Source organism: Trypanosoma rangeli (genome assembly GCF_003719475.1).
Source record: "Trypanosoma rangeli strain AM80 chromosome Unknown Tra_15.4_contig_00216, whole genome shotgun sequence".
NCBI classification, from domain to species: domain Eukaryota; phylum Euglenozoa; class Kinetoplastea; order Trypanosomatida; family Trypanosomatidae; genus Trypanosoma; species Trypanosoma rangeli.
In genome coordinates this window covers 11,466-32,747 of record NW_021705960.1, presented here as the reverse complement: position 1 = coordinate 32,747, position 21,282 = coordinate 11,466, and the positions used below count along the sequence as shown (strand labels likewise).

At 56.0% G+C, this 21,282-nt stretch overlaps 11 protein-coding genes across 11 annotated transcripts, besides 20 other annotated features; all 11 read right to left on the bottom strand.

Moving 5' to 3' along the window:
• Positions 1-2,559, bottom strand: TraAM80_06145 (flagellar attachment zone protein; the record flags this gene model as incomplete). The annotated part of the gene is made up of 1 exon (XM_029383000.1): positions 1-2,559. A coding segment is annotated over one exon (2,559 nt), but the record flags the coding sequence as incomplete, so codon positions are not given.
• Positions 2,560-2,637: 78 nt separating this feature from the next.
• Positions 2,638-2,703: a microsatellite.
• A 46-nt stretch (positions 2,704-2,749) lies between these two features.
• Positions 2,750-2,796: a microsatellite.
• Positions 2,797-3,494: 698 nt separating this feature from the next.
• Positions 3,495-3,549: a microsatellite.
• A 330-nt stretch (positions 3,550-3,879) lies between these two features.
• Positions 3,880-3,898: a microsatellite.
• A 17-nt stretch (positions 3,899-3,915) lies between these two features.
• On the bottom strand, positions 3,916-6,669 carry TraAM80_06144 (putative tetratricopeptide repeat protein 18-like; the record flags this gene model as incomplete). The annotated part of the gene is made up of 1 exon (XM_029382999.1): positions 3,916-6,669. One exon carries the CDS (start codon positions 6,667-6,669, stop codon positions 3,916-3,918), a length of 2,754 nt encoding a protein of 917 aa, XP_029237168.1.
• An 886-nt stretch (positions 6,670-7,555) lies between these two features.
• Positions 7,556-7,595: a sequence feature (GA-rich).
• A 48-nt stretch (positions 7,596-7,643) lies between these two features.
• On the bottom strand, positions 7,644-8,669 carry TraAM80_06143 (LA RNA binding protein; the record flags this gene model as incomplete). The annotated part of the gene is made up of 1 exon (XM_029382998.1): positions 7,644-8,669. One exon carries the CDS (start codon positions 8,667-8,669, stop codon positions 7,644-7,646), a length of 1,026 nt encoding a protein of 341 aa, XP_029237167.1.
• Positions 8,670-9,090: 421 nt separating this feature from the next.
• Positions 9,091-9,114: a microsatellite.
• Positions 9,115-9,333: 219 nt separating this feature from the next.
• Positions 9,334-9,393: a sequence feature (A-rich).
• Positions 9,389-9,410: a microsatellite.
• Positions 9,411-9,565: 155 nt separating this feature from the next.
• TraAM80_06142 (dihydrolipoamide acetyltransferase) lies at positions 9,566-10,381 on the bottom strand (the record flags this gene model as incomplete). Its single annotated transcript, XM_029382997.1, has 1 exon — positions 9,566-10,381. The coding sequence occupies one exon, from the start codon at positions 10,379-10,381 to the stop codon at positions 9,566-9,568; it is 816 nt and encodes a 271-aa protein (XP_029237166.1).
• A 162-nt stretch (positions 10,382-10,543) lies between these two features.
• Positions 10,544-10,566: a microsatellite.
• Positions 10,567-10,781: 215 nt separating this feature from the next.
• Positions 10,782-10,799: a microsatellite.
• Positions 10,800-11,344: 545 nt separating this feature from the next.
• Positions 11,345-11,367: a microsatellite.
• A 165-nt stretch (positions 11,368-11,532) lies between these two features.
• On the bottom strand, positions 11,533-12,240 carry TraAM80_06141 (uncharacterized protein; the record flags this gene model as incomplete). The annotated part of the gene is made up of 1 exon (XM_029382996.1): positions 11,533-12,240. The coding sequence occupies one exon, from the start codon at positions 12,238-12,240 to the stop codon at positions 11,533-11,535; it is 708 nt and encodes a 235-aa protein (XP_029237165.1).
• Positions 12,241-12,377: 137 nt separating this feature from the next.
• Positions 12,378-12,396: a microsatellite.
• Positions 12,397-12,580: 184 nt separating this feature from the next.
• TraAM80_06140 (uncharacterized protein) lies at positions 12,581-13,120 on the bottom strand (the record flags this gene model as incomplete). Its single annotated transcript, XM_029382995.1, has 1 exon — positions 12,581-13,120. The coding sequence occupies one exon, from the start codon at positions 13,118-13,120 to the stop codon at positions 12,581-12,583; it is 540 nt and encodes a 179-aa protein (XP_029237164.1).
• A 294-nt stretch (positions 13,121-13,414) lies between these two features.
• Positions 13,415-13,454: a sequence feature (A-rich).
• Positions 13,455-13,650: 196 nt separating this feature from the next.
• On the bottom strand, positions 13,651-14,646 carry TraAM80_06139 (uncharacterized protein; the record flags this gene model as incomplete). The annotated part of the gene is made up of 1 exon (XM_029382994.1): positions 13,651-14,646. One exon carries the CDS (start codon positions 14,644-14,646, stop codon positions 13,651-13,653), a length of 996 nt encoding a protein of 331 aa, XP_029237163.1.
• Positions 14,647-14,671: 25 nt separating this feature from the next.
• Positions 14,672-14,696: a microsatellite.
• Positions 14,697-14,769: 73 nt separating this feature from the next.
• Positions 14,770-14,803: a microsatellite.
• Positions 14,804-15,083: 280 nt separating this feature from the next.
• TraAM80_06138 (uncharacterized protein) lies at positions 15,084-16,550 on the bottom strand (the record flags this gene model as incomplete). Its single annotated transcript, XM_029382993.1, has 1 exon — positions 15,084-16,550. One exon carries the CDS (start codon positions 16,548-16,550, stop codon positions 15,084-15,086), a length of 1,467 nt encoding a protein of 488 aa, XP_029237162.1.
• A 164-nt stretch (positions 16,551-16,714) lies between these two features.
• Positions 16,715-16,753: a microsatellite.
• Positions 16,754-16,813: 60 nt separating this feature from the next.
• Positions 16,814-16,832: a microsatellite.
• Positions 16,833-16,989: 157 nt separating this feature from the next.
• On the bottom strand, positions 16,990-17,598 carry TraAM80_06137 (thioesterase superfamily protein; the record flags this gene model as incomplete). Its single annotated transcript, XM_029382992.1, has 1 exon — positions 16,990-17,598. The coding sequence occupies one exon, from the start codon at positions 17,596-17,598 to the stop codon at positions 16,990-16,992; it is 609 nt and encodes a 202-aa protein (XP_029237161.1).
• A 394-nt stretch (positions 17,599-17,992) lies between these two features.
• On the bottom strand, positions 17,993-18,592 carry TraAM80_06136 (thioesterase superfamily protein; the record flags this gene model as incomplete). Its single annotated transcript, XM_029382991.1, has 1 exon — positions 17,993-18,592. One exon carries the CDS (start codon positions 18,590-18,592, stop codon positions 17,993-17,995), a length of 600 nt encoding a protein of 199 aa, XP_029237160.1.
• A 54-nt stretch (positions 18,593-18,646) lies between these two features.
• Positions 18,647-18,679: a microsatellite.
• Positions 18,680-19,306: 627 nt separating this feature from the next.
• Positions 19,307-19,380: a sequence feature (GA-rich).
• A 50-nt stretch (positions 19,381-19,430) lies between these two features.
• Positions 19,431-20,702, bottom strand: TraAM80_06135 (putative chaperone DNAJ protein; the record flags this gene model as incomplete). The annotated part of the gene is made up of 1 exon (XM_029382990.1): positions 19,431-20,702. The coding sequence occupies one exon, from the start codon at positions 20,700-20,702 to the stop codon at positions 19,431-19,433; it is 1,272 nt and encodes a 423-aa protein (XP_029237159.1).
• A 518-nt stretch (positions 20,703-21,220) lies between these two features.
• Positions 21,221-21,246: a microsatellite.
• Positions 21,247-21,282: the final 36 nt, after the last annotated feature.

Sequence of the window (21,282 nt, the reverse complement as noted above, 5' to 3'; positions counted from 1 at the left end):
CTCCCCCATGGCACGTAATGCTCCTTGCGTCGTGCTCATCAGCTTCTCCTGCTTGCCGCGCTCCTCCCGCACTTCAGCTTCTGCCGCGGCTAAACGGGACTCCAGCTCCCTCACGTTCCCCAATGCTGCCTCGTTTACTTCCGCCATCTCGGCATTTTTGACCCCAAGCAATACGTGCAGGGCGGCATTCTCACTCTCTACCACCTTCAACTGAACAAGCGCTTCCGCCAGCTCGCCCTCCAGCACATCCACCTCCAACGCAGCAGCCGCATCTCTTGCTGCCACAAGCTCTTCCAGCGCACGACAGCGACTCTCCACACCCCCCAACGACCTGCTGGTATCAGTCTGCAACCCCTCCAGATAAACATCCCTCTCTAAGAGTTCCTTGGCTAGCTTCTCATTTTCAGCCTCCCTCTCTGCTAGGTCCTCAGCCAGCTTTCGATTTTCGGCCTCTTTTTCTAGCATTTCTTCAGCCAACTTGTCAAGTAGTGTTGCTTTCTCGAGAACTTCCTCAGCTAGCTTCTCGTTGGTGTTGCGTACTGCGTTGAGTTCGTCTAAAGTGACGCTGAAGAGTGGCTCCTGGTCTATATCGTCTGGATGTACGGAGTTTGAAGAAGGGTCGGTGGTGATTTCTTGCGAGGAGTGAAGGCTAAGAATTCCATCCTTGCTTCTGGCTGTGATTGAATCATGACGTTTTTGCCTGAATGCACGAAGTTCTAGCTCTAATTTGTTTATCTTGCCTTCTTGTGCCTCTGACATTGCTTCAAGTTGCTGGTTTTGTGACTGCAGTTCAAGAAGCGTTGCATGGTTTTTTTGTTTTTCTTCCTCTAGCGTGTGTTGCAGTCTGGTGGCACGCTCTTTTTCTTCATCGTACACCTGAAGTGTGATACAGTACAACTCGTTGTCGTGGGGCTCCCTATCGGGGAGGCGCCGGGTAGTGCGTGTGGGTTGCGCGCGGGCGTGCTGCATCTTATACTGTTGGAGTTCACTCTCCAGGCGGTCTGCCAGTTCCCGCAGCCTCGCTATCACGTCGTTGAGGCGGGCAATCTCCTCACGGAGGTGGGAGGTCCGCACCTGCAGGTAATTGCGCTCGCGCTGCGCCTCGGCCGTCAGCTTCCTAACCTCGGCATTGGAGTTGACAAGGGAATGCTGCAGGGTGCGGTTTTCGCTGTAGAGCTTGTCCAGCATCATAAGCAACTCGCCGACCTCGCTCTCGTACGCATCCTTGTCGGCGAACATGTTGAGGTCCGTCAGCTCCTCAATGAATTCACTAAAGCGGAGACCATTGTACTTTCCCTCGCTGATCCGCAGCACGCGGCACACGTCCTCAATCGCACGATCAAGTCCTTGCTTTGGTCCCTCCGCGCTGTGGTGAAGATGCTCGAGGTACGGAAAGCTGTGGGCGCGAAGCTGCGCATCAACCACACTGCCGGGCACACTGGAGGGGTGAAACACGTCAAATGTGGCTGCCAGACCTTCTGAAGAGACTTGGAACGTCGCATTGCCCACACAGTTTGGTGGGGCGCGGAGGCCATTGGCCACCTCCATCTTGAGGGTCGCCTGGAGTTCTTCCGGCTTATCCGCAACCAGGAGGTGGGAACCGCCCCAGGTGAAATTAATAGTGTGCCGTGTCGTAACCCATCTACAGCCGTGCTGCTGCTCCCAATCCCAGCCTGCCATTTCCCGCAGCTGCTTGACCGCGGCCAGGCTGCTCTCGGCGGGCATGTGTGGCGTCTCTCTTGGAGTACGCTCCTTAGCTGCCTCAAGCAAGGCATCTTGATAAAACGTCATCCGCGCCTCAAGTTCCTCGTTGTACGTCTGGAGGCAGTGCAGTTCCGCTGTCACGCCGCAGAGGCGTTCACTGAACAGCCCAAGATGCTGCTGCAGCTCCAGGCGGGAAGTATCCGCCCCTGCTTTAATGGACGCTGCCTCCTCCTCCGTGATGACGCAGGTAGGGGCGACCACGTCCACGGCCAGAGCCTTGATGATGGAGGAGCTAAGGATGGTCTCCTCCTCACCGCAGCGTCGTGTGAAACACATCACGCTTGGGACCACAGAGGGAGAATTCCTTAGACGGTTAAGCTCATCACTGAGACTTTTTGACTTGTCACGGCAGTGCTTCATCTCGTGGATGCAGATCACCACTTCTTCTGGGAGACTGGCGCAGCCTTGCACCCAGGCATCGGTTCCGTTCATGTTGCAGTCGTTGCTGCTGCTATTATTAGAGCTGGTGCTACTGCCGTTGTTGAAATCGGAGCTCCGCCGAATAATGCTCCTCTCGGCATCAAAGAGGCGGTGCTGCGAGGCCCGCATCCGGTTGTTTACTCGCTGCAGCTCGTGCATGACAGCAGTAATGGTGTGCTGACTACCGTCTATGGAGCCATCGCTCCATGCCTCACGGTCCCAGCGGCGAATGACGCAGCGGTGCTCGTCGACACGTTCCTGAATCGTGCCAAGCGCCCACCCCCACGTCGCGCCGTTGTCGTGCTCGAGCCGTTCGTAGGCGACAACGGCGCCTACCGGGGGCGAGTGGCGGTCGCTATGGACCACTGACGCCATCTCTTTCCGTCAACCCGCGTCACAGCAAGCGGTGGAGGTGCGGGGTGAATGTGACTGTGGCGAGACGGTAATGAGACCCACAAACACGAACAAGACAACAACAAAAAAAAAAAACAAACAAACAAAATATATTGATAAAAAAAAGATGACGACTGACTTGCTTGTATCTCTGTCTTTTTTTCTTCACTCGTGCTGCTTCTGCCGTTGCTGCCGCCGCTTGTCGTGCTCCTTTGCTGCACCTCCAAGTGCCGGTGCTAGCGAAGTGGTGACCTGTGCGGGCGATGGCGCGTGCACAGGTGAGTTATATGTGTGTAGTCTTATCCAGCCGGATAAATCAAAGGGGACGCGACACGGAGCTCCACTCGGCCTGTCCTCTTCGTTCCACCCACCGTAACACTTTGACCGAGGCGGTGCGAGCCACACGCAGCGCCCAAGACGTGTGGAGAGTATCTCTATGTGTAGTTGCACCTGCGACTCTCCTTGACAGCGGAGTGTGCACTTGCCTGCGGTACTTCCCTCACCTTTTTCTTTCCCTCCTTCTCTCCCCTCGCCTTCGCTGCTTCTCTACTCTCAGTACTTTTGATTTCCCTCACTTACTCTCCCCCCCCCCTCTCGCGGTCTTTGTCTCTCCCCTCCTTGTTGCAGTGTGTGTTCAGTGTGGGTGTATGGAAACGTGTATTATGTGCCGCGGTAGAGCAGTGTATTTTACCTTTCTAGTCGGCCAGGCAAATGTTTTTTTTTTCTTTTCTCCTCCTCTTTGCGTGCGTCTCCTTTTTTTTTCTTCTCCCTCTCTCTCTGTGTGGATAGCCCCAGCAAGAATTCAGGTTTAACACAAATTACTCCGCTTATGCAAAAGTAAAACAACGCGGAAAACGAAAAAGGGGCGGAAGCAACGCAACAGGCAGTGAGGCACGTGCGGGTGGGAGGAAGGCGCGCAGACGGACAGACAAACGTGCAGAGATAGATAGATAGATAGAGAGAGAGAGAAAGCAAAATATAGATGAATGACGGCATGAACAAACGGCGCGGGAGCGAAGGCAGTGGCGATAAAACAACCGTCCGCCACCGACAGCCACGGCCGGGCGCAGGGAAGAGCATTGAACGGGGAATGGGCTAAGAGAAAAGGCGAGGCGGGGTGCCGCAGCAACGCACGTTCCATGCGGCGCCGTCCTTCCCGCCCTATCAGCGACACTGTCGCCGCAGCCCCCCGATTCTTCCCCCCTGCTACCCGCTTGCCCCCGTCAGAGTCTAACATACATACACGCCACGGACAATGGCGGGCGTCGAGGCAGCAACGCAGAGGCGGTGGTGTCTCCTGCACCCCCCCCCCCCCCCTCCCTTGTTCCTTCGTTCCCCTCACTTGGCAAGGAGCTGCATCTGCTCCTCCGCCCTCGCCCGCAGGGTTTGGTTCTGGCTGTGGCGCACGACTTCCGCGTACATCTCGTTCGCCTCCTGTTGCCGCGTGCCCTCGATTGCGCCGGCCAGGTAATACATAGCGGTGCAACTTGTCGCAGAGGTGGCACGGCCGGCGTCCTTCTCCATCGCCATAGCCTTCCGCAGACACCCCTCGCCAAGCTTCAAGTGCGAGGCGCGGACGAGGTCGCGCCCAAGTTCGGTGAGCAGCGCCGCGTCCGTGAGTCCCTGCATGATCGCCTGCTGCAGGACCACCTCCAGCTCCACGCGGCCCTTGTGTAAACAGACCAGCGCAAGGTACGCCCAGGTTCGTGGGTTGATGTTGTTGAGCGTGTTGGACTCACTGAGGCACTCCTCGGCGGCATCCAGCTGCCGCATGCGGTAGTACGCGATGCCAGCGCCAAGCCACATTAAACTGCAGGGCCACGCCTGAATGCCAAGCGTGAACACGCCGAGTGCATCGCCGTAGTGCCCCGCCGCAATAAGAAGGTTGCCCAAGTGAATGTAACTGGGACCGTAACGGCGGTTGGGGATCACATCTTCGCGGCAAAGCACCTGTTTGTACTCACGCACGGCCTCATCATTGTGGCCCAGTGACGCATGGCACTCTCCGCGAAGGAGACCCACCGTATCAGCACACGACTCTAGCCCCTCCGCATTCTTCAATGAGCTGAGGGCGTCCTGGTACTGCTCGCACAACATAAACAGACGGGCGTACAGCACCTCCGTCTTGGGTCCAGGTCGACATCGCGAGAGACAGACGTTTGCCAGTTCTGGGTGGTGCAACTGCAGCAGGTATTCCGAGACAGAAAGGCTTACCTCGTTGTAGTCCACCTCCTCCGTGGCCCCCATGGCCTCCTTCATCGCCAGCACCCCCTCACGCTCCCAGTAGGCCCGCTTCGACTCGTACTGTGGGCCCTGCTCCAGCGCCAGCACATGCAGGTCACAGAGCAATGAGAGATGACCCCAGCAAAGTGCATCAGGGGCGGTGTCCGCCGCGGCGTGCAAGTAGACAGCGGCCTCCTCAAAGCGACTATGGACAAGCAGAAGATCCCCGTAGCCAAGGAGCGCGGGCACGTACGTGGGGTCATGGGCAATCGCCTCGCGATAGCACTGCTCCGCAAGTGTGGCGTCAGCAATGCGAACAAAAAAATTAGCTGCATCATTCCATATGGCGGGAAAATTGGCAGACGAACTACAACTAGCGATGCGGGTCTGATGACACTTTGCCGCTTGTCCGTATTCACGCAGTGCCTCAGCCTCATCCGCGCGTTCCAGCCATATATGCTCCGCAACCCCATGAAGATCTTCCTCCGCGGGTTGCTGTGTACCTCCTGCTGCCGGATGGCCATCATCGCTAGTGATGTTCCGACCCAAATTCCCTGTCATCTTGTTTAACGTAGAGTGGACGCAATCCAGAAGGTACACGTATAATTCGTTTGTCAGTTCACTTAAGACTTCCTCGGAGGCACCTGGGTTGCACAAAAACTTCTCTCGTACCACCTTCATAACCAGCGGTGTGAGTTGCTCCTTGTACGCCACCAATTGCCCGGAGGTTTGAAAGGACTCAAACAGTTGTTCCTTCGTGGTTCCCTCGCCCTTCATCTCTGCAGCCCTATAATCCCGCATAATCTTTTCGGCAATGACCTCCACCACATCTGTAAACTGCACCTTGATGTCTTGGTGCTTCTTGCTGGACGGAGCTCGCGTGGGGACAAGGTTGTTCGGCTTCAGCAGCGGCCGAACACGATCACTTGGCAGTCGCGTGAGGGTCTTTTCAAGCCGCAGTGACACCAACGCGGAGGTGTTATGCGTGACGTACGGGTGCTGCGCCTCCATGTCCAGATCTTCAAACAAAAGCGATGGCGCACCAGTCTTTGGCCGTTTCGAGATCTTCTTTCGTCCCCTATCCTCTCCCTGGGTGAATTCCTTTAGCGGCATCAGTGGCACCGATTCTATCAGCTGCAGCGAGCCAGGTTCTGCGAGGGGTGAGAGATCCACGGGAATGGCGGCACGAAAATACCATTGCTGTGTGTCTTCCCAGTCGTTTGGCACCCCGCCCCTCAACACCCGCGCAAATCGCAGCTCCAGCGGCTTACCACCCAACACCAGGGCCTCTAACGCGGCAACATGCTGCTCCGCAAGCGGCACACGAATGACGCAGGGCGGAATGTCCTCGTCTGTGGGCACGGCGGGAGGCATCACATCTTCCGCTGGCGGCGGTGACACCGTCCTTCTCCGTCGCTTTGTTCCCTGCTCCTCCGAGCTCACGGAGACGGCATCGGCGGCGGGCGTCGTTATCCACAAAATCTTGGCCTCCACGGCAGACTCCTCCCTCCCCTCAGCTTTTCCAAAGCTGGGCGCCGTCACCTTGGAAGTTGCAGCACTAGGCAAGTTCGAGGAATCAGGGACCTCGCGAATGTGCCGCAGCATCTCATTCACCTCGGACGGAAGTGGCGGCGGCGTGGCCCCCGCAATGTAGGATTCATACTGCGGCAATTCGTGCAGCAGACGCCCATGCTTGAACGTGTACGTGTTCTCGCCATCGATGCTGAAGCTAACCTCGTACCGGAACGGGTGCTCCGCAAAGGCGGGTGGCCGCCCATCCGCCAACCATCCTGGCGGCAGGCTCTGCACACCATGCAGTTTAACATCGAGGTAATTTACAGGCGCCTCCGGGGTCTTGGACTCTGCCATACCTCTCTCCGCTTCTGTTTTTACTCTTTTGTTTTTGCTGTCTCCTTTTTCTTGCTTGCTTCTGTGTGCACTGACGTATACCGCGCTCAGCTGCGGGTTTGTTTGAGTAGATGTGTTGTATGAGAAACGGGAAGGGATGAAATGGAGGAATAGAGGGGGAAATAGAGTGACGTAACAAACGACGATACGTGCAACCCCTTCCCAGAACAGAATGCGACATCCCACGTGTGCTATGAGGCAGTGGCAGCATCGCTGCTGTCATTTTCCACAAACGGAGCGTGAGTGGGGGTGTGGCCAGGAAACACGTGTGCTTGTGTTTGTGTGTGTGGCAGCCACACGGTGCGCCAACACCGTCACAGTGCCATGCCGACGCCCAATTCCCATTCCTACGAATGGCTTTGAACGGAAACCCCAAATCTGCCAACTAGCAGCACAGGAATAACTCCATTCATCCATATGTACGTAAACAGGCACGAGACAACCCACACATCAAACAAAACAGTGAGTAGACGCACATTAACAGCAGTCTGTAGGCGGGTAGATATGTACTGCTCCCTTCATCACCTAATTAAACTCCCTCATTTTTTTTTTCTTGTTACGTTTCACACCGTTTATGTATACTACTTTTATTGTTCTTTCTCTTTTTTTTTGTTCCTTCACTCTCACTCTCCTGTGGCTGTTGTCCTTAGTGATAGGTAGTAACAAGTTGTTATTATCATTTTTCTTCTTCTTTTTCTTTAACAGACCTCGGTGTCATTTCCCGCGTGCGTGTGTGTGAGTCAACCCTGCCCACCGCCCCCTTTCGGTTCTCAGTTATACCACGTTGAATATGTTATTAAGGTGCATACTTCCATACGTGCATCTTCCCCGCACAGAAGGCCACGCCCCGTCACTCTCTCCCCCCACCCCCTCCCTCCCTCCTCTCCACAAATGGAGACACGGGGAGGCAGCCGGAGGGAGGTGAACCGTGTTGCCTAGTCGCGCGAGCGCTTCTGCCCACGGCGGCCAGCCCCACGTCCGCCCCCACGTCCACACCCACGTCCTCTTTGGTTGTGCTTTGCCCGTTCACCGATTTCCTTTTCAACGTCCAGCAGCAACTGCTTCTCGTCCGCCTCCTCCAGCTTCTGCACCTCCGGCTGCTTGCCGTTGTGGGTGGTTCCGCGCTGCTTCAGGTCCGCCACCATCTTCTCTCCTGTCGCGGCGTCCTGGAAGATGAGCAGGGCCGTCTCAGTGTCCGGTAAAAAGACGTAGCGGATGCCCTTCCGCTCCTCCGCCGGCCACATCTCCTTCACGCTGGAAAAGCCCTCCAGTGTCCCACACCCCGTCACACGGTAGCTGCTGTTCAACGGCATAGAGGGCGTTTTCCGGGTCTCGGTTGCGGCAGGCTGATCTTCCTCATTCTGCGGTTGGCGCTTGCGGCCCTTGCTCTTGGCGGCGATCTCCTCCGCCTTCCTCGTCAGGTAGTCGGTCTTCATCTCCACCGTAAGCTGCACCCCATTGTGCATTGGTGGAGTTGCCTTAAACGCCTCCGCCTCCTCCTTCGTGCTAAAGACTACAAACACAGACGGCTTCGTGCGAGCCTCTGGCTCGGCGTCCTTCTTTCCCGGGAAATAGCGGCGCCAGACAGCCTGAACGGTGCCGTGCTGGTTGAAGAACTCCGTGAGCTCCTCGAGTGTCGCGCTGGGAGGCAGCGGCTTTACGTACACAGTTTGGTGGTCGGTCTGGATAGACTCCGGCAGCGGCTCCCTGCGGCGCACCATAAGGCCATCCTCGCTCAGCACAAGCTTCTCGCTCGGCCGAAGCGCCTCGGCCAGCGTCGCCGCCTCCTTAGTGAGGGAATTCACCCGGTTGAAGGTCAAGAGCGTCTCCAATGGTACAAAGCCCTCCGCATTTTCCGCCATTTTGGCCTTTAAAAACACATCCTTCTGCACGTTGACGTCACTAAAATAAAACTCCACCTGCTTCTTCAGCTTCGTCTGCGTCTCTGGGGAAATTGTCATCCTTCAAGACTCTCCTGTCTTTTAGCCTTTTTTCTTATTTCTCCTCTGCTTTTCCTTTCTCGACCCTCAGTGGTACCTCTCCTCGAGCCTATGTCTCTGTCCCCGCATGCGGGCGGCGTAGAACGAAGGAGAGGAGAATGTAAAGATAGTTGTTACATAAAGGAATCCACCCACAGTACTGCGCGGCGTGACCGTCAGCAAACAGCCAAAGGAGAAGAAAAATCAAAAACAAAAAACGGGTTATTCACATCCGTCGCACACCACGGCCCATGGTCCCCCATTGAGCGCCCCCCCCCCCATGGCTCAATTGGACGCAATGGGAGTCAACCAGAAGGAGAAGGAGAGGGAGAGGGAGGAGGCCATGCGTAGACGCATTACCCCCTCCCCCCTCCCCACGGACAGCAGAAAACACCGCCGCCGCGTGTGTGTGTGTGTGTGTGTGTGTAGATCGAAAACCGTAAGGAAGCGGGCAAGAACCATTTCCGTATTCACACAAGTCCCCAAAAAAAAAAATCACACGATTATTACAAGAGGGGCGCTTAAAAGCTAACATACGCCGCAAAGCAAACTACCAGGCGTAACCTGCCAACAAAGGCGTATTGCTGTGCATCCCGCATAAAGGCTTACCCATACACAAGTCAGAGTCACACAACGCCCCTTCATATTTCTTTTTTGTTTTGTTTCCCTTTTCTTTCCTTACTTGTTTGCGTCCTTACTGTCTCTCCTCCCTCCCTCCCTCCCGTATCCTATTACACCGGCAACGATTTGTTTTGGTTTCCCCATTTTTTTTTTTCCTTCACCAAGCCCTTCTAACACATTTTCCCGGGTATATTATTATTTCCTTTACCTTTTCTTTCCAACGAAAAATATAATAATATTTTCGTTGCTATTCCTTGTTACTGTTGCTTCTTCCCTGCAACAGAGACTTTTGGCTTTGGCAACGGCATCGTGCGAAGCAGTTGCTGCAGGAGTGTCGTGTCACTGACCTTTAGGTTGTAGACAGGGGTCGCCTTCACCACAACACCACCGTTAGATGACACTGCCGCGGTAGAAGATTGCTTTTGAGTGGCACCACGAGTGTTCGTGGAGACAGGAGCGGAGGAGGCTGTGGAGGCTGGAGGCGGCGGCGGCGGCACCTCGTCGTCGTTGAACCCCGGCTGCCCCAAAAAGTCGCTCTTTGAAAATCGCCCGTCCTTGCCAGTGAACTGGAGCGACTCCAGCGTTTTGCGGTTCAGCCGCGCGGCGATGCGCACGACAGCAGGTCCGCTCGCCGCAATGGCCTCCTCAAGCGACCCACCGTATCGTTTACCATGCGAAGGCGCCGAGGGGGCAGCAGCCGCGGTGGCAGGTGCAACAGGTGCCGAAGTGGGGGCATCCGTCCTAGCCGGACCACCCGCGGCAGCGTCTTCCGGACAGTAGTCCGCAAGTTTAGGGATGTCAGCTTCATCCTCCACCATGACGGCAATTGTCTTCGCAACAGGCACCGTCTCCCCGCTGTGGCAGAATATCTTCGCCAGGTAGCCGGCGTCGAAGGTGTTTGTGTAGTCCACTATCGCCTTGTCAGTCTGCACTGTGCAGAACACGTCGTTCTCCCCGACGAGGTCGCCCACCTTCTTCTTCCACTCCACGATGACGCCCGTTTCCATCGAGGGCGAGAGAGCCGGCATGAAGAGCGGCGAAAAGTTCACCAGAAACAAGAGCGACCGGCGCATATTTTTTTCTTTGCTTTGTCTTCCCCTTCCCTTCCACTGCTGCTGCGGAACCGCTTCACCTAGCTATGCACCTGACTGCGTAGAATCGCCCCAAATACCCACAGGGGGAAAAGCAAAGAGGAAAGACGGCAACCCCCCACGGGTGCATCACAGCCGGCAAGTAAAAAAAAAAAAAAAAAAAAAAACGATAAACGCGTGGCGGAAGGAAAAAAGGCGACATCCAACACCCCGCGCAGCATCGCAGCAAAAAGAAGAAATACAGGGCAGGCGGGCCGAATGCGTTTAGCACCATCGATTCCCAAACATCACTGAATGACTCCGCAAGGGATATTTGAGGAGGCAGCAGTGAGGCACGCACCACCCCCGTTGTTTTCCACCCTCCCTTCCACTTCCCCCCATTACACACACACACACACACGTCATTGCTGTTCCGTCTCCTAAATTAGTATCAGCAGGAGCAAAATCAACAGCAGCACAGTGACGGCCACACAGAATCCCCTGTCCTCACTTTCCCAGAGAAGCCGCGTTACATTGCTGTTTTGACGCCGACTCTCATCCGCTGCATGCGCTACTCCGGAGTGAAGATCATCCAACATGCCATCCTGTTCGCGGAGATCGTCTCCAATTGAGACGGCGTAGTGTCGCGTATTCATCACGGAGGAATGAAGCTGATCAAGTAGCTTATTCTGTTCAGTGATGTGACCACTATGCTGCATTCTGCAGGTTCACAGTCTGCCACACGGATTTCCTACTTTATTTTCTTTTTCCTTCACTTTTGTCCCCGCACAGAATCCCACCTGCAGCCACAGGCACAAAACAGGGAATGTGAGAAGAAGCCATCACGCATGGCACGCCACGCAGCGGCAGGACGGAACGCAGATGTGGATTCAACGCGAGATCAACAAGGCCCATAGCAGAAACAATTAACGAATATAGGAACACCGCATGCCAAACAAGGGGCACAGAGGGAGAGAGAGGGAGAGAGATACATATACACAAATAATTAAATAGGCCAACAAACAAACGACCAGATTCTGATAAGAAACAATTTTCACACCTTTTCCCAAAACAATCACCACCACCACCTGCTGCCATAGAACCGAACTCCGCGGCTCGCGCGACAGAGCGAGATAAGAGCTCATTGAAAACGTTTAGCGCCCGTAAACATACCGCTCGTGGGCCGCGTCGTGGGCATCAACTCCCATCTCCTCCTCCTCCTCCTCCTCCTCACGCGGCCTCTTTCGCGTTGACGTCCACCGAGGGGTTTGCTGCAAACTCTTAGCCGGCTCAGTCTTGTCGTGTGCGGTGAGCTGGTCATCACCCTCGACGCTCCATTGCCTCGCTGCCGCACACAGAGATCTGGGGTGCGCCCCTCCACGCACGAAAAGTGCCCGCGCTTCCAAGCCACCATCCGATGAGACCTCTGACAACCCGGCCGCCTCACGCGTGCGCTTCGTGTGTGGCAGCGGTCTAAATGCTGAAGGCGCAACGGATGGCTGCGGAGACGGTGTTGTAGGCCTGTGCCACGTGATGGCGAGCGGGGGGCCTTGCAGCAGCGCCGAGCTCTGTGTGGAGTTCGAGCTCCGCAGCAGGGAGTGGAATAACTCCCGCGACGATTTCCGCACCACGTCAGCCACGTCTGGGGAAATGTACATGACCGGATGCGAGCTCCCCCGCCCCTCCTCTTCGTCCTCCTCAGCGTTTGTGATTGTCATCGACGGCCGCATGCAATCTCCGGCCCTGTCCGTCGTGTCGGTGTTCATCAACACCTTTGCGCATGCATCGCCAGACTCCGCCACCCACGTCTCACACGGTGGCTGCGCAACGGGCGGTGGCACATCCTGCCAGAACCACTCCATGTATAGTAACCACCTTTTCAAAAGGAAAAATAAAAGAACTCTACAGCAGTTGCCTCCCCTACAACCCAGCCAGCAGAGCCCAATACAGAAGTGTAAGCGCTGGCCGGTGGATATAAAGCATGCAGAAACGAGGGAAAACACACACACCCACACACAAAAAGGAGAAATATGGAGAACAAGAAACGATGACAGGCAACACCAACATCATTCAGAGTATGTTACTGTTGCAGAGGCGGTAGCAGCAGGTGCGGTTGGGTGGATTCAACAAAAACAAAGAAAACGCCAAGCAAACCGTACAATGCACTTTACACTGCTCTACTGCAGGGGCTACGACGGTGTCTCATTGCCTGGGCGGGGCCGTGGGTTGTGGGGAGGGGACGTTGTCGTATACTTCTCCACGGGTGTAACTCCACTCCGTTTCATTATTACCATCTCGCCTGCCAGCATCGATGGCCTGCCCATCGACCCTCCACAGCTCCAGGGCAGTATCGTTCCCTACGCGATCCAGTGCCTCCGTATCAAAGCGGACTCGCCGTTGCGTGGAAGAGCGTGGTGAAAAGGCGCCGCCGTCGCCAGTAGAACCAATCGAAACCTGGTGCCTCACTGAGGGGAACCATCCGGGTGATATATGTATCCCCGACCTCGGTTGTCCGAGGGGTAAGGGGACCCCATCGTACTTGGGGCCGCGACGATACTTTCGACGATAGCAGACATCGATAATCTTCAGCGTGAGCACGTACACCGCCGCCAAAAAAAGACCGCCCAGCACGCCGCCCAGCACGGCGTAATCTTCGTTCGCCACCGCCAAAGGCCTGTCGTACGTGACATGCGTGCCGGACCCGGCGGAGGTGCCATTCAGTGTCCAGGCATTTTGTTGCATGGGAAGGAGGGGGGTGGAGGGTAGAAAGCTCCTCGCGTCTTACCTGCACCGCAGCCTACACACCAGCAGAAAGAAACCTCCAGTGCAAAAGGGGCATGTGTATATACATACATGTCAAGGAAAAAAAAATAGAAAGAAAAAAAGGCAAATACATTTCAAGCACGTTATATCGACTGCAGGTCCAGCGGCAGTGAGCTGAGCGCAGTTGCTTATGTGGCAGATACAGAGTGGCCACAGCGGCATCATATACACGTATATATGCGTGTATATGTGTGTTTAACAGCACCTCAACCATTCTTTTTCTTTTTACTATTTTCGCTTCTCTCTTCTTTTCCTCCCTTGTCTGTGGCTGTCTGTGTATCTGCGTATTGTCGTCTCCCCGCTACGACATGGCGAACACGCTGAGGGTCCCGGACTCGTCCGCCACCACCGCGAGATGTTCCTCGGCAGCGAGTGTCACGCAGCCGGGAGTCCCAACAAAAACGGGCGGCAGCGCATCGGTAGGGCTCGGGAAGAAGCGAAAGACGCCGTCAGTTGTGGTGCGCCTGTCCCACGTGAGAACAGAACCATCTGCGTGACACGACAACAGGCCCATGCTGTACGGCATGTGAAGCCCGGTCACCGGGGCGCCACATGGGGGGGCTGTGGTCCACCGTCCCGCTGCTCTTCTCGCGCACCGCCGAGAGACGCAGATCCCACAAAACAAGAACACCTTCCTCCGTTCCCGCCACAATGGAGTTGTCCTTCACGGCAAGGGCAATAAGCGGATCATGCGGCGTCCATTTCCACGCACGCACGACACTGTCGCTCTGCTTCAGGCGGGTGTCAACCTCAAGAACGGCATGGTGGCACAGTGCCAGGACAGAGGCGGCGTCGCCGTCTATCTCACGCAGCTGCAACACAGGAAATGTAGACAGCGCCGGAAGTTCAATTGTCTGCTGAACCGCCATTCGCGTGCCTCTTAGGCGCAGCAGCTTCAAGGCATTCGCCTCCCCCCGTTCACCTCCGCATGCCACCACAACCCGACCCTCACCGCCCTCGCCAACAAGACGACTGCAGCTGCCGCGATGAAGGTGCAAAGCCGTTGTCCAGCCTCTACCATCATCCTCCACAGCCTTGGGCAGCTTTCGGTACGTCACTGCTGCTCCACCATCCTCGTCATAACTGTCCTCGTCACTATTTTCGGTCCGACGGTACACGTACGAGACGGCGGTGGCACCGCCATCGCCCACGCCGTTGCCATTTCCCTCCCTGCCCTGCACAACGCAGTGCACCACGCCCTCGGAAGACAGCATGAGGGCAATTGCAGTCACGCTGCTGCCTGGGACAGAGACGTGGGAGAGGCGGAAGCTCGCCGCCTCCATTGGGTCGTCCCACTCGAGAAAAAAGACACGATTGAGCGGGTCAAAGGCAGACGACACGGCAACCACAGCCGCCGGATTCCCCCCACTACCGTCCGTCGTCAGGAGACTCACGTGTCGTGGAGATATGGGCAGGTACTGCTGCGCCAGGAGCTGAAGAGGCATCTATCTTTTTTGTTTTTGTTTTGTTTCTCTCTCTCTCTCGCTCGCTCCTCCAAGTAGGCAACTAGTCCTGCTGCTCAGCCGAAACAATTCCTGTGTTTCGCGCACACGGACACCAGAAGTGGCAAGAAAGAAAAATGCAGAAATAAAGAAAAAAGAAGCAACACAGTAGACGCAGTATTGCCAGTGTTTCTTCTCCTCCTCTTGTGCCTACTTGCTGTGGGGCCACTGTGACCACTCTGCAGCGAGCTGTGGTGGTGTCAAGTTCACCCCCAGACGCGGCTCTACGTCCAACGTTATGTATGCATGCATGTCGGAGGACTTACTCGTGCCAGTCGGGGCAGGCGTGTTAATTTACTGAGCGCCAAGTGCTACGTCTTTGTTTTCTTTTTCCTACTGCTTCTTCTTCTCCACCTTCCCCCCTCCCCCCACCCCCCCTGTCAGTCCTCCATGTCGATGTCAGGCATGTCATCATCGTCATCCGTTTCATCGGCGGCGAGAGCCGCGGGAGGTGGCGGCACCACTGGTGTGTTCCGTTGCCATTTTTGCTTCGGCTGCTTCTGTTGTAGCGGCACATCTGCTAAGAGCACTTCCTGTCCGCTGTTTCGTTCGGGTTCCACAAACGAATGCTGCTGCTGAAGCTGAACCGCTCGGGTCGGTTGGCGCGGTGACGAGGACTCAGCAGAGCGAGCACAGGCAGATGTTTCCACCGCCGCCGGATTCCGCGTTTCACTGGGCTGCGGCGTCGCCCCCACAGGAGAAAGAGAAGAAGCCGGCTGGGGTGGATGGGGGTTATTAACCCCTGTCGCTTGTTCAATGTCACTTAAAGACGCGTCTGTCGTGACGCGCCGCGTTGGCGTCTCCACAACATCAATCGGCGGCAGATAGAAGGGGAGCGCGTGCGGGTGTCGCAGCGCCGTCAGCGTTGCGGAAAGCCGTGAAACGGCGCGCAGCAGATGTTGATGCTCACGCCGGTGTCGCACTGTGATTGGCCGCACAGGCAGCTCCCGCAGCACCCGCACCGCGCACACCGAGACCACCGCAGGCAGCGGGCGGCACAGCAGGAGGAATGACGTAAGCAGCTCCACACAGCGGGGTTGCACCGCCTCCGCAACGCTAAACGCGGCGGCGGAGGCCGTTGACTGCTGCTGGGTGCCGCGCTTATTATTGCTATTATTATTATCATTACTGCTGCTAATGTCAGTGGCGTTTAAATTCCCCTTTTTGCCGCGACTGGGCTTGCCGCCGTCCACCCGAGGAGCGGGGGGTGGGGCGTCGAGGATGCCGCGCGTCACAACCTCCTGGGCGAAGCGCAGCGTTGCCCGCTGCATCAAAGAGGCGCTCATGCATGGACCCACTGCGAGGAGCAGCTCCTCAAAGGCGTGCAAACGCCGCAGAACACCGGCCGTGTCGTCCTCATCCTCGTCCTCCGCCTCTGATTCGCCCCCTGCCCCTGCCCCTGCCGCCCTCGCCAGCCCAACTACGCACGGCGCTGTGAGCAGGAAAGTGCCCTTTTGATTCAGGAGCAGTTCCATCAGCTCCTCCAGCAAACGCACGACACCTCCCCTAAAATACGTTCCGAGCAGCGCCGCCAGCTCCCAAGCGGCGGTATTCGCTGTGGTAGGAGACGCCACCGCCAACAACACCCGCCGCACCATCGCGTCGACCGAGGGCAGCAGCTGCACACCGTAACTCACGACAAGCGACTGGAGTGTGTGGAGGTGCGGCTCCGCCATGGCAGCGAAAACATCACCGCCGCGCTGTCGTTTTTTCCCGGTTTGAGGGGCGTTCCCCGCATCGTGCCGCTGCGCGTCTGAGATGACGGTGTCGAGTGCGGCCAACGTACTGCCCAGCAGGTCACTCGCCGACTCGCTCTTCGTCAGCGGCCGCCTCGACTTGGGGTTCATTGCGTGCCACCGTTTTCTCACAGTGCCTCCGCTCCTCACTACCTTCGCCTGTGTGCCCCTCCCCTCGTTGTTTCTTTTGCTACCACCGTTGCAAGAGAGAGAAAGAGAGAATTAATGACGCCAGCACCAGCAGGAATACCGCCCGAGATTTCCAGGCAAAAGCCAACAACAAAAAACAAAGATACAACTAAAAAAAAAAAAAACATTCATCAGAGTCCATCGAGGAAGAGAAAAGCAGAGAGAGGCAGAGATACAAATAACAGTCTCTCTTTCTCTCTCTCTGTGCCACGGCAGAACTTCCCCTTCACTCACATGCAACGCAGCAACACCCCCCAAGTTTCGTTCCCTGGCACACACTCACACACCCAAACTTGCATTTTTTTTTTTCCACCTTCCCCGGTCACGTGTATTCTCCCCCCACCCCCTCCCCCAGCTTCTTCTACTTTGTTGTACTGATACCTGGCGACAACACTGACTTGATGTGCTTCACGTTGCCACAGAGGGAGTAGCACCGAGTCGCCGCGTCTATTCCAATTTCAGCGAAGTCGAACTGCGCCGTGGCAGGCAACATCGAACGAATAAACTCTGCAGTGGTGAAAACCAGTCGCTTGCCCATTTTATCAATGCGTGTGATGACTAAAATGGTGTCCTCCTCCCGAATAATCTGCATGCGGTTGCTCTGCATAGACACCGAGACGTGCCCGACAGGCGTTGGCATGAAGGCCAACATCACATGGAGGGAGGTTAGCATGTCGGTCAAGGCAAGCACCGCCCCCTGCGAGAGAACGCCGCTAGCTTCCGTGACCGCGCTGGTGATGGTGATGGGCCACACCATAGCGTATGGGAAGTTCTGCTGCGGTCCCGGCGGCAGGGTACTGGGGATGGGCTTCATCGCTACACACACGTGATTTTGGTTCAGGAGCAGTTGCTCCTCCAGCAGTCGGGTGCCAAACTTGTCAACGCTGCGGAGGTGGGCACATATGTTCACGTAGTTGGGAAACACCTGCAGCACAGGTCTCCACTGTACACCCTCCAGCGATGCCGTCATGCCTCCGCCCGTCTTATTTTTTCCGTGTTTTTTTTCCGCTTTTTGCTTCACCCCGTTTTACTCTCGTTGTTGCGCTTCCCTCGCGCTGTGCGTGTGCCGTCGGATACCCACAGGATTCCCCACCCCTTCACCAGTAACGGCACGCAGACAAACAACAAAAATAAAACAAGGGCAAAAGGAGCAAGGCGGACTGGAACCACCGCCACTTCATGTGCCGTGCACGCACCCGCAACACAGGGATGAGGTGTGTACATGCGGCCGTATATATTATATATAAATATGTGAACAATACACCCAGACAGAGAGACAGGCAGAGTGAAAAGTATCTGCCAGCCATTGTTTTTCATTTTTATTTCTACGGGGGTGGGGGATGGGTTGGGAAAAAGCAGATTTCTTATTTGGAGCGAAGGAGGCACTTCACGTGTCTTCCATAGGCGAGACGCTCAAAACGTCGGAGAAAATGCTCCATCTCTTCTATGGAGGTTGCCGGCGGCTCCTCCTCCTCCCCCGGAGGCGCGTTGCCACTAGGCCTGTCACGTAACAACTCAGCTGACATGAATGCGACTCGGGCCCCCATCTTCTCCACGCGACTAATCAGCGTCAACGTGTCGCCGAGTCGGATGGGACGCAGACATTTCGACTGCATATTCACCGAGACGTGGGCATCATTGGAGGGTGAAAGGCGCTCCATGACGTGCACAGATGTGGTCGAGTCTAGGAGGGAGGTGAACGCCCCAGCTCCCATCATGCCCCCGCCCTGTGCCTCACACGCGGCAGCCGTGACGGTGAGAGGAAACGCCATCGCATACGTCACTTGACGCCCCTTCACCCGCGCATCTGGCGCGAGTAGCACACGGGTATCCTCCGGGCGGTACTTGAGGGCATCCAGGATCTGCTGCGTGTGCGGCGACGCCTGCTTGAAAGCAGTAAAGCGTTCCACAAACACCGGGACGTGCGTCGCCAGTGGCACCCACAGAGGCTGTCCTGCAAACATTCCTACTCACCCGCTCGCCCTGTGCGTGAGTGGAGTCAAACGCAAAGCTCCCTCTATGTATGTATGCGTATATATATATATATATATCCTTGTTGGTTGCTTCTTTTCCTTCTTGAGATGTGGACGCCCCGTCACGAGGAGAGGGGCGGGAATGCCAGGAATGTCGGTTCATTCACCGGACATAAGAAAGAAGGAGGATCGGCACATTTTCCACACAGAGGTAGGGAGGGATATATGCACACACACGTATAGATGGACCAGGAGGGAGACACATACAAGCATGAATAAATAGGAATAAACAAACGACGAGATAATACACACACGACAATAAATATATTTATTTAGTCGCTTCTGGTGCCATTGCCGCCTGGAGAGGGACAAACGCGGAAACGTAACAGGGAGATGGGTGGGGGGCATAATTGATCTGGAGGAAAATAAAAAAAACAACAGAAACACCAGTCGCGGTAGTAACGAGAAGGAAAAAATCAACGCAATGGGCAAAAAAAAAAAAACAACAGAAACGCATATTCTTTTTTTTCTTTTTCTTCTTGTACGTGCGTGGCAATGCACATGTGCTTTGAAGTTCAGGAATCGCTCACACGCGCCCTGCCGCTCCTTCATTTATTTATCCGCAGCTTCTTCCCCATCCCTCCGCCCCAATGCCAGGTAGAGAAAGCTTCTATGTTTATGTACCCCACACTTAAGTTCCTCCTGCTTTTTTTCCCCCTTTATTTGCCATAATTCTTTCGACCTTCATTTTTTTTTCTTTTTGTCTTACTTTCTTTCTTCTCCCCCAAGCCCCCACAGTACGTCGCAGAGGCGGAGGTGCCTGGAATACTTACTGCGGTGCGCACTGCACCGTCTGCGTGCCCGAGGGGCCGCCATGAAATGCCGCAAAGCCATCCTCGTTTACGCCTGCGGGCATCTGCATCTGTCGCTGCCTCCGCCGGGCTGCAGCCGAGGCACGCGCCGACCCGCTCTGCCCATGCGCCTGGCGCCGGCCCACGTCGCTCAACACCACCTTCTGCCCACTGACCCGCGGGAGCGTCTCCTTCGCGTCGAGTGCGGCGGCGATGCTTTTCAGCTGTCGCATGCTCAGCTGCGTCGGGTACTCCACCTCAAAGTGGATGATGAGGTTGCCACGACTCAGTCCGCCTGTGTTCGGCAGCGGCATTCCTTCTCCCCGCACCACCCACGCAGCTTCGGGGTCTATCACCTGCCCACACGGGATCTTTATCAGCCTCATGCGCCGGTCGAGGTGCTGCACTGGGAGCTCAAATCCACACAGCGCCTCCTGCAGGTTGATGGTGTAGTTCATGAGAAGGTGGTTGCCGACGCGGCGGAAGACGTCGTGCGGCTTCTGCGCCAAGATGATAAGCACATCTCCCTTAAGACGCATGCCAACTACCTCGTCACCCTCCCCGTCAAACCGCACGACGTCTTGGTGCCGCATTCCCTTCTCAATGTGGACCTCGAGCACCTTTTGATCCTTCACCATGCGGCCACCGCGGCAGCGGACACAGACGTCCACCTCCCGCACCGTGGTGCCCTCCCCACCGCAGCTCTGACACGTCTGCTGTATGCGCTGATGCATGCCAAGGAATAACTCCCGCACAAACGTCTGAACGCCTTGACCGTGGCAGGCAACACACGTGCGACGCTCCGCCCCGGGTTTGATGCCGTTGCCTTCACACACATCGCAGCGCCGATCACGCGTGACGGAGACTTTCCGCGTTTTCCCATTGTACAGGTCCTCAAGTGAGACTCGCAGCTCGTGCACAAGGTCCTTCGGCTTCCGCTCCCCGCGTGGACGTCGTCCCCCACCAAAAAACATGGAGAAGATGTCGGAAGCGTCGAGGCCCTCGTCGCCCATGCTGCCACCCTCCAGCCCCGCCTTGCCGTGCTGATCGTAAATGCGCCGCTTCTCCTCGTCGCTGAGGATCTCGTAGGCGTGACTGATCCGCTTAAACATCTCCGCCGCCTCCTTGTCATCGGGGTTCTTGTCCGGATGGTACTTCAACGCGAGGCGGCGATACGCCCGTTTGATGTCGTGGTCAACGGCATCCACACTCAGACCTAGGATCTCATAATACTCGGTTTCTTTCGCCATGGACCCGCGCCTTACTCCGCTCTATTTGCTTCTCCTAATCTCGCTTCACCCACTGCCACCGCGCCTCCTATTGACCTCTGCGCATGCGTGTGTGCCAATACAGCACGGAGGGGAAAAAGAATAGCCAACAACAAAATAAAAAAAATAATAGTAAGGAAAAATACAGGTGGGCAAGCCAAAACGGAGATGAAAACCCACTCACAGTGACAAATTTTCCCCGCTCCCCTTGTAAAACTGTATGTGTATGTATGCCTCTGCCTCTGTCCCCTCTCCCTCCCCCCCCCCTCTCTCTCTGTGCATCTGAAAAGCAAACGAAGACACTCACGCCTTAACCCCAAACGAAACCACAAATGATTAATTTTCCTCCCCCTCAAAAAATGTCACCTGCTTCACTCCCTTCCAAAGATACACCCGGCAGAACGCTTGTGTGCGGGCTCGCAACGCCAAAGAAAGGAGGGGCAGGCGACACATGAAGAGACACGACTACTTCGGCCTTCTGCTGGCGCAAGCCTTCAAGCGCTGCTGCTGCTGCTGCTGCTGCTGCATAAATACAGGGCGGTTGAGCGACGCGGTACACCCA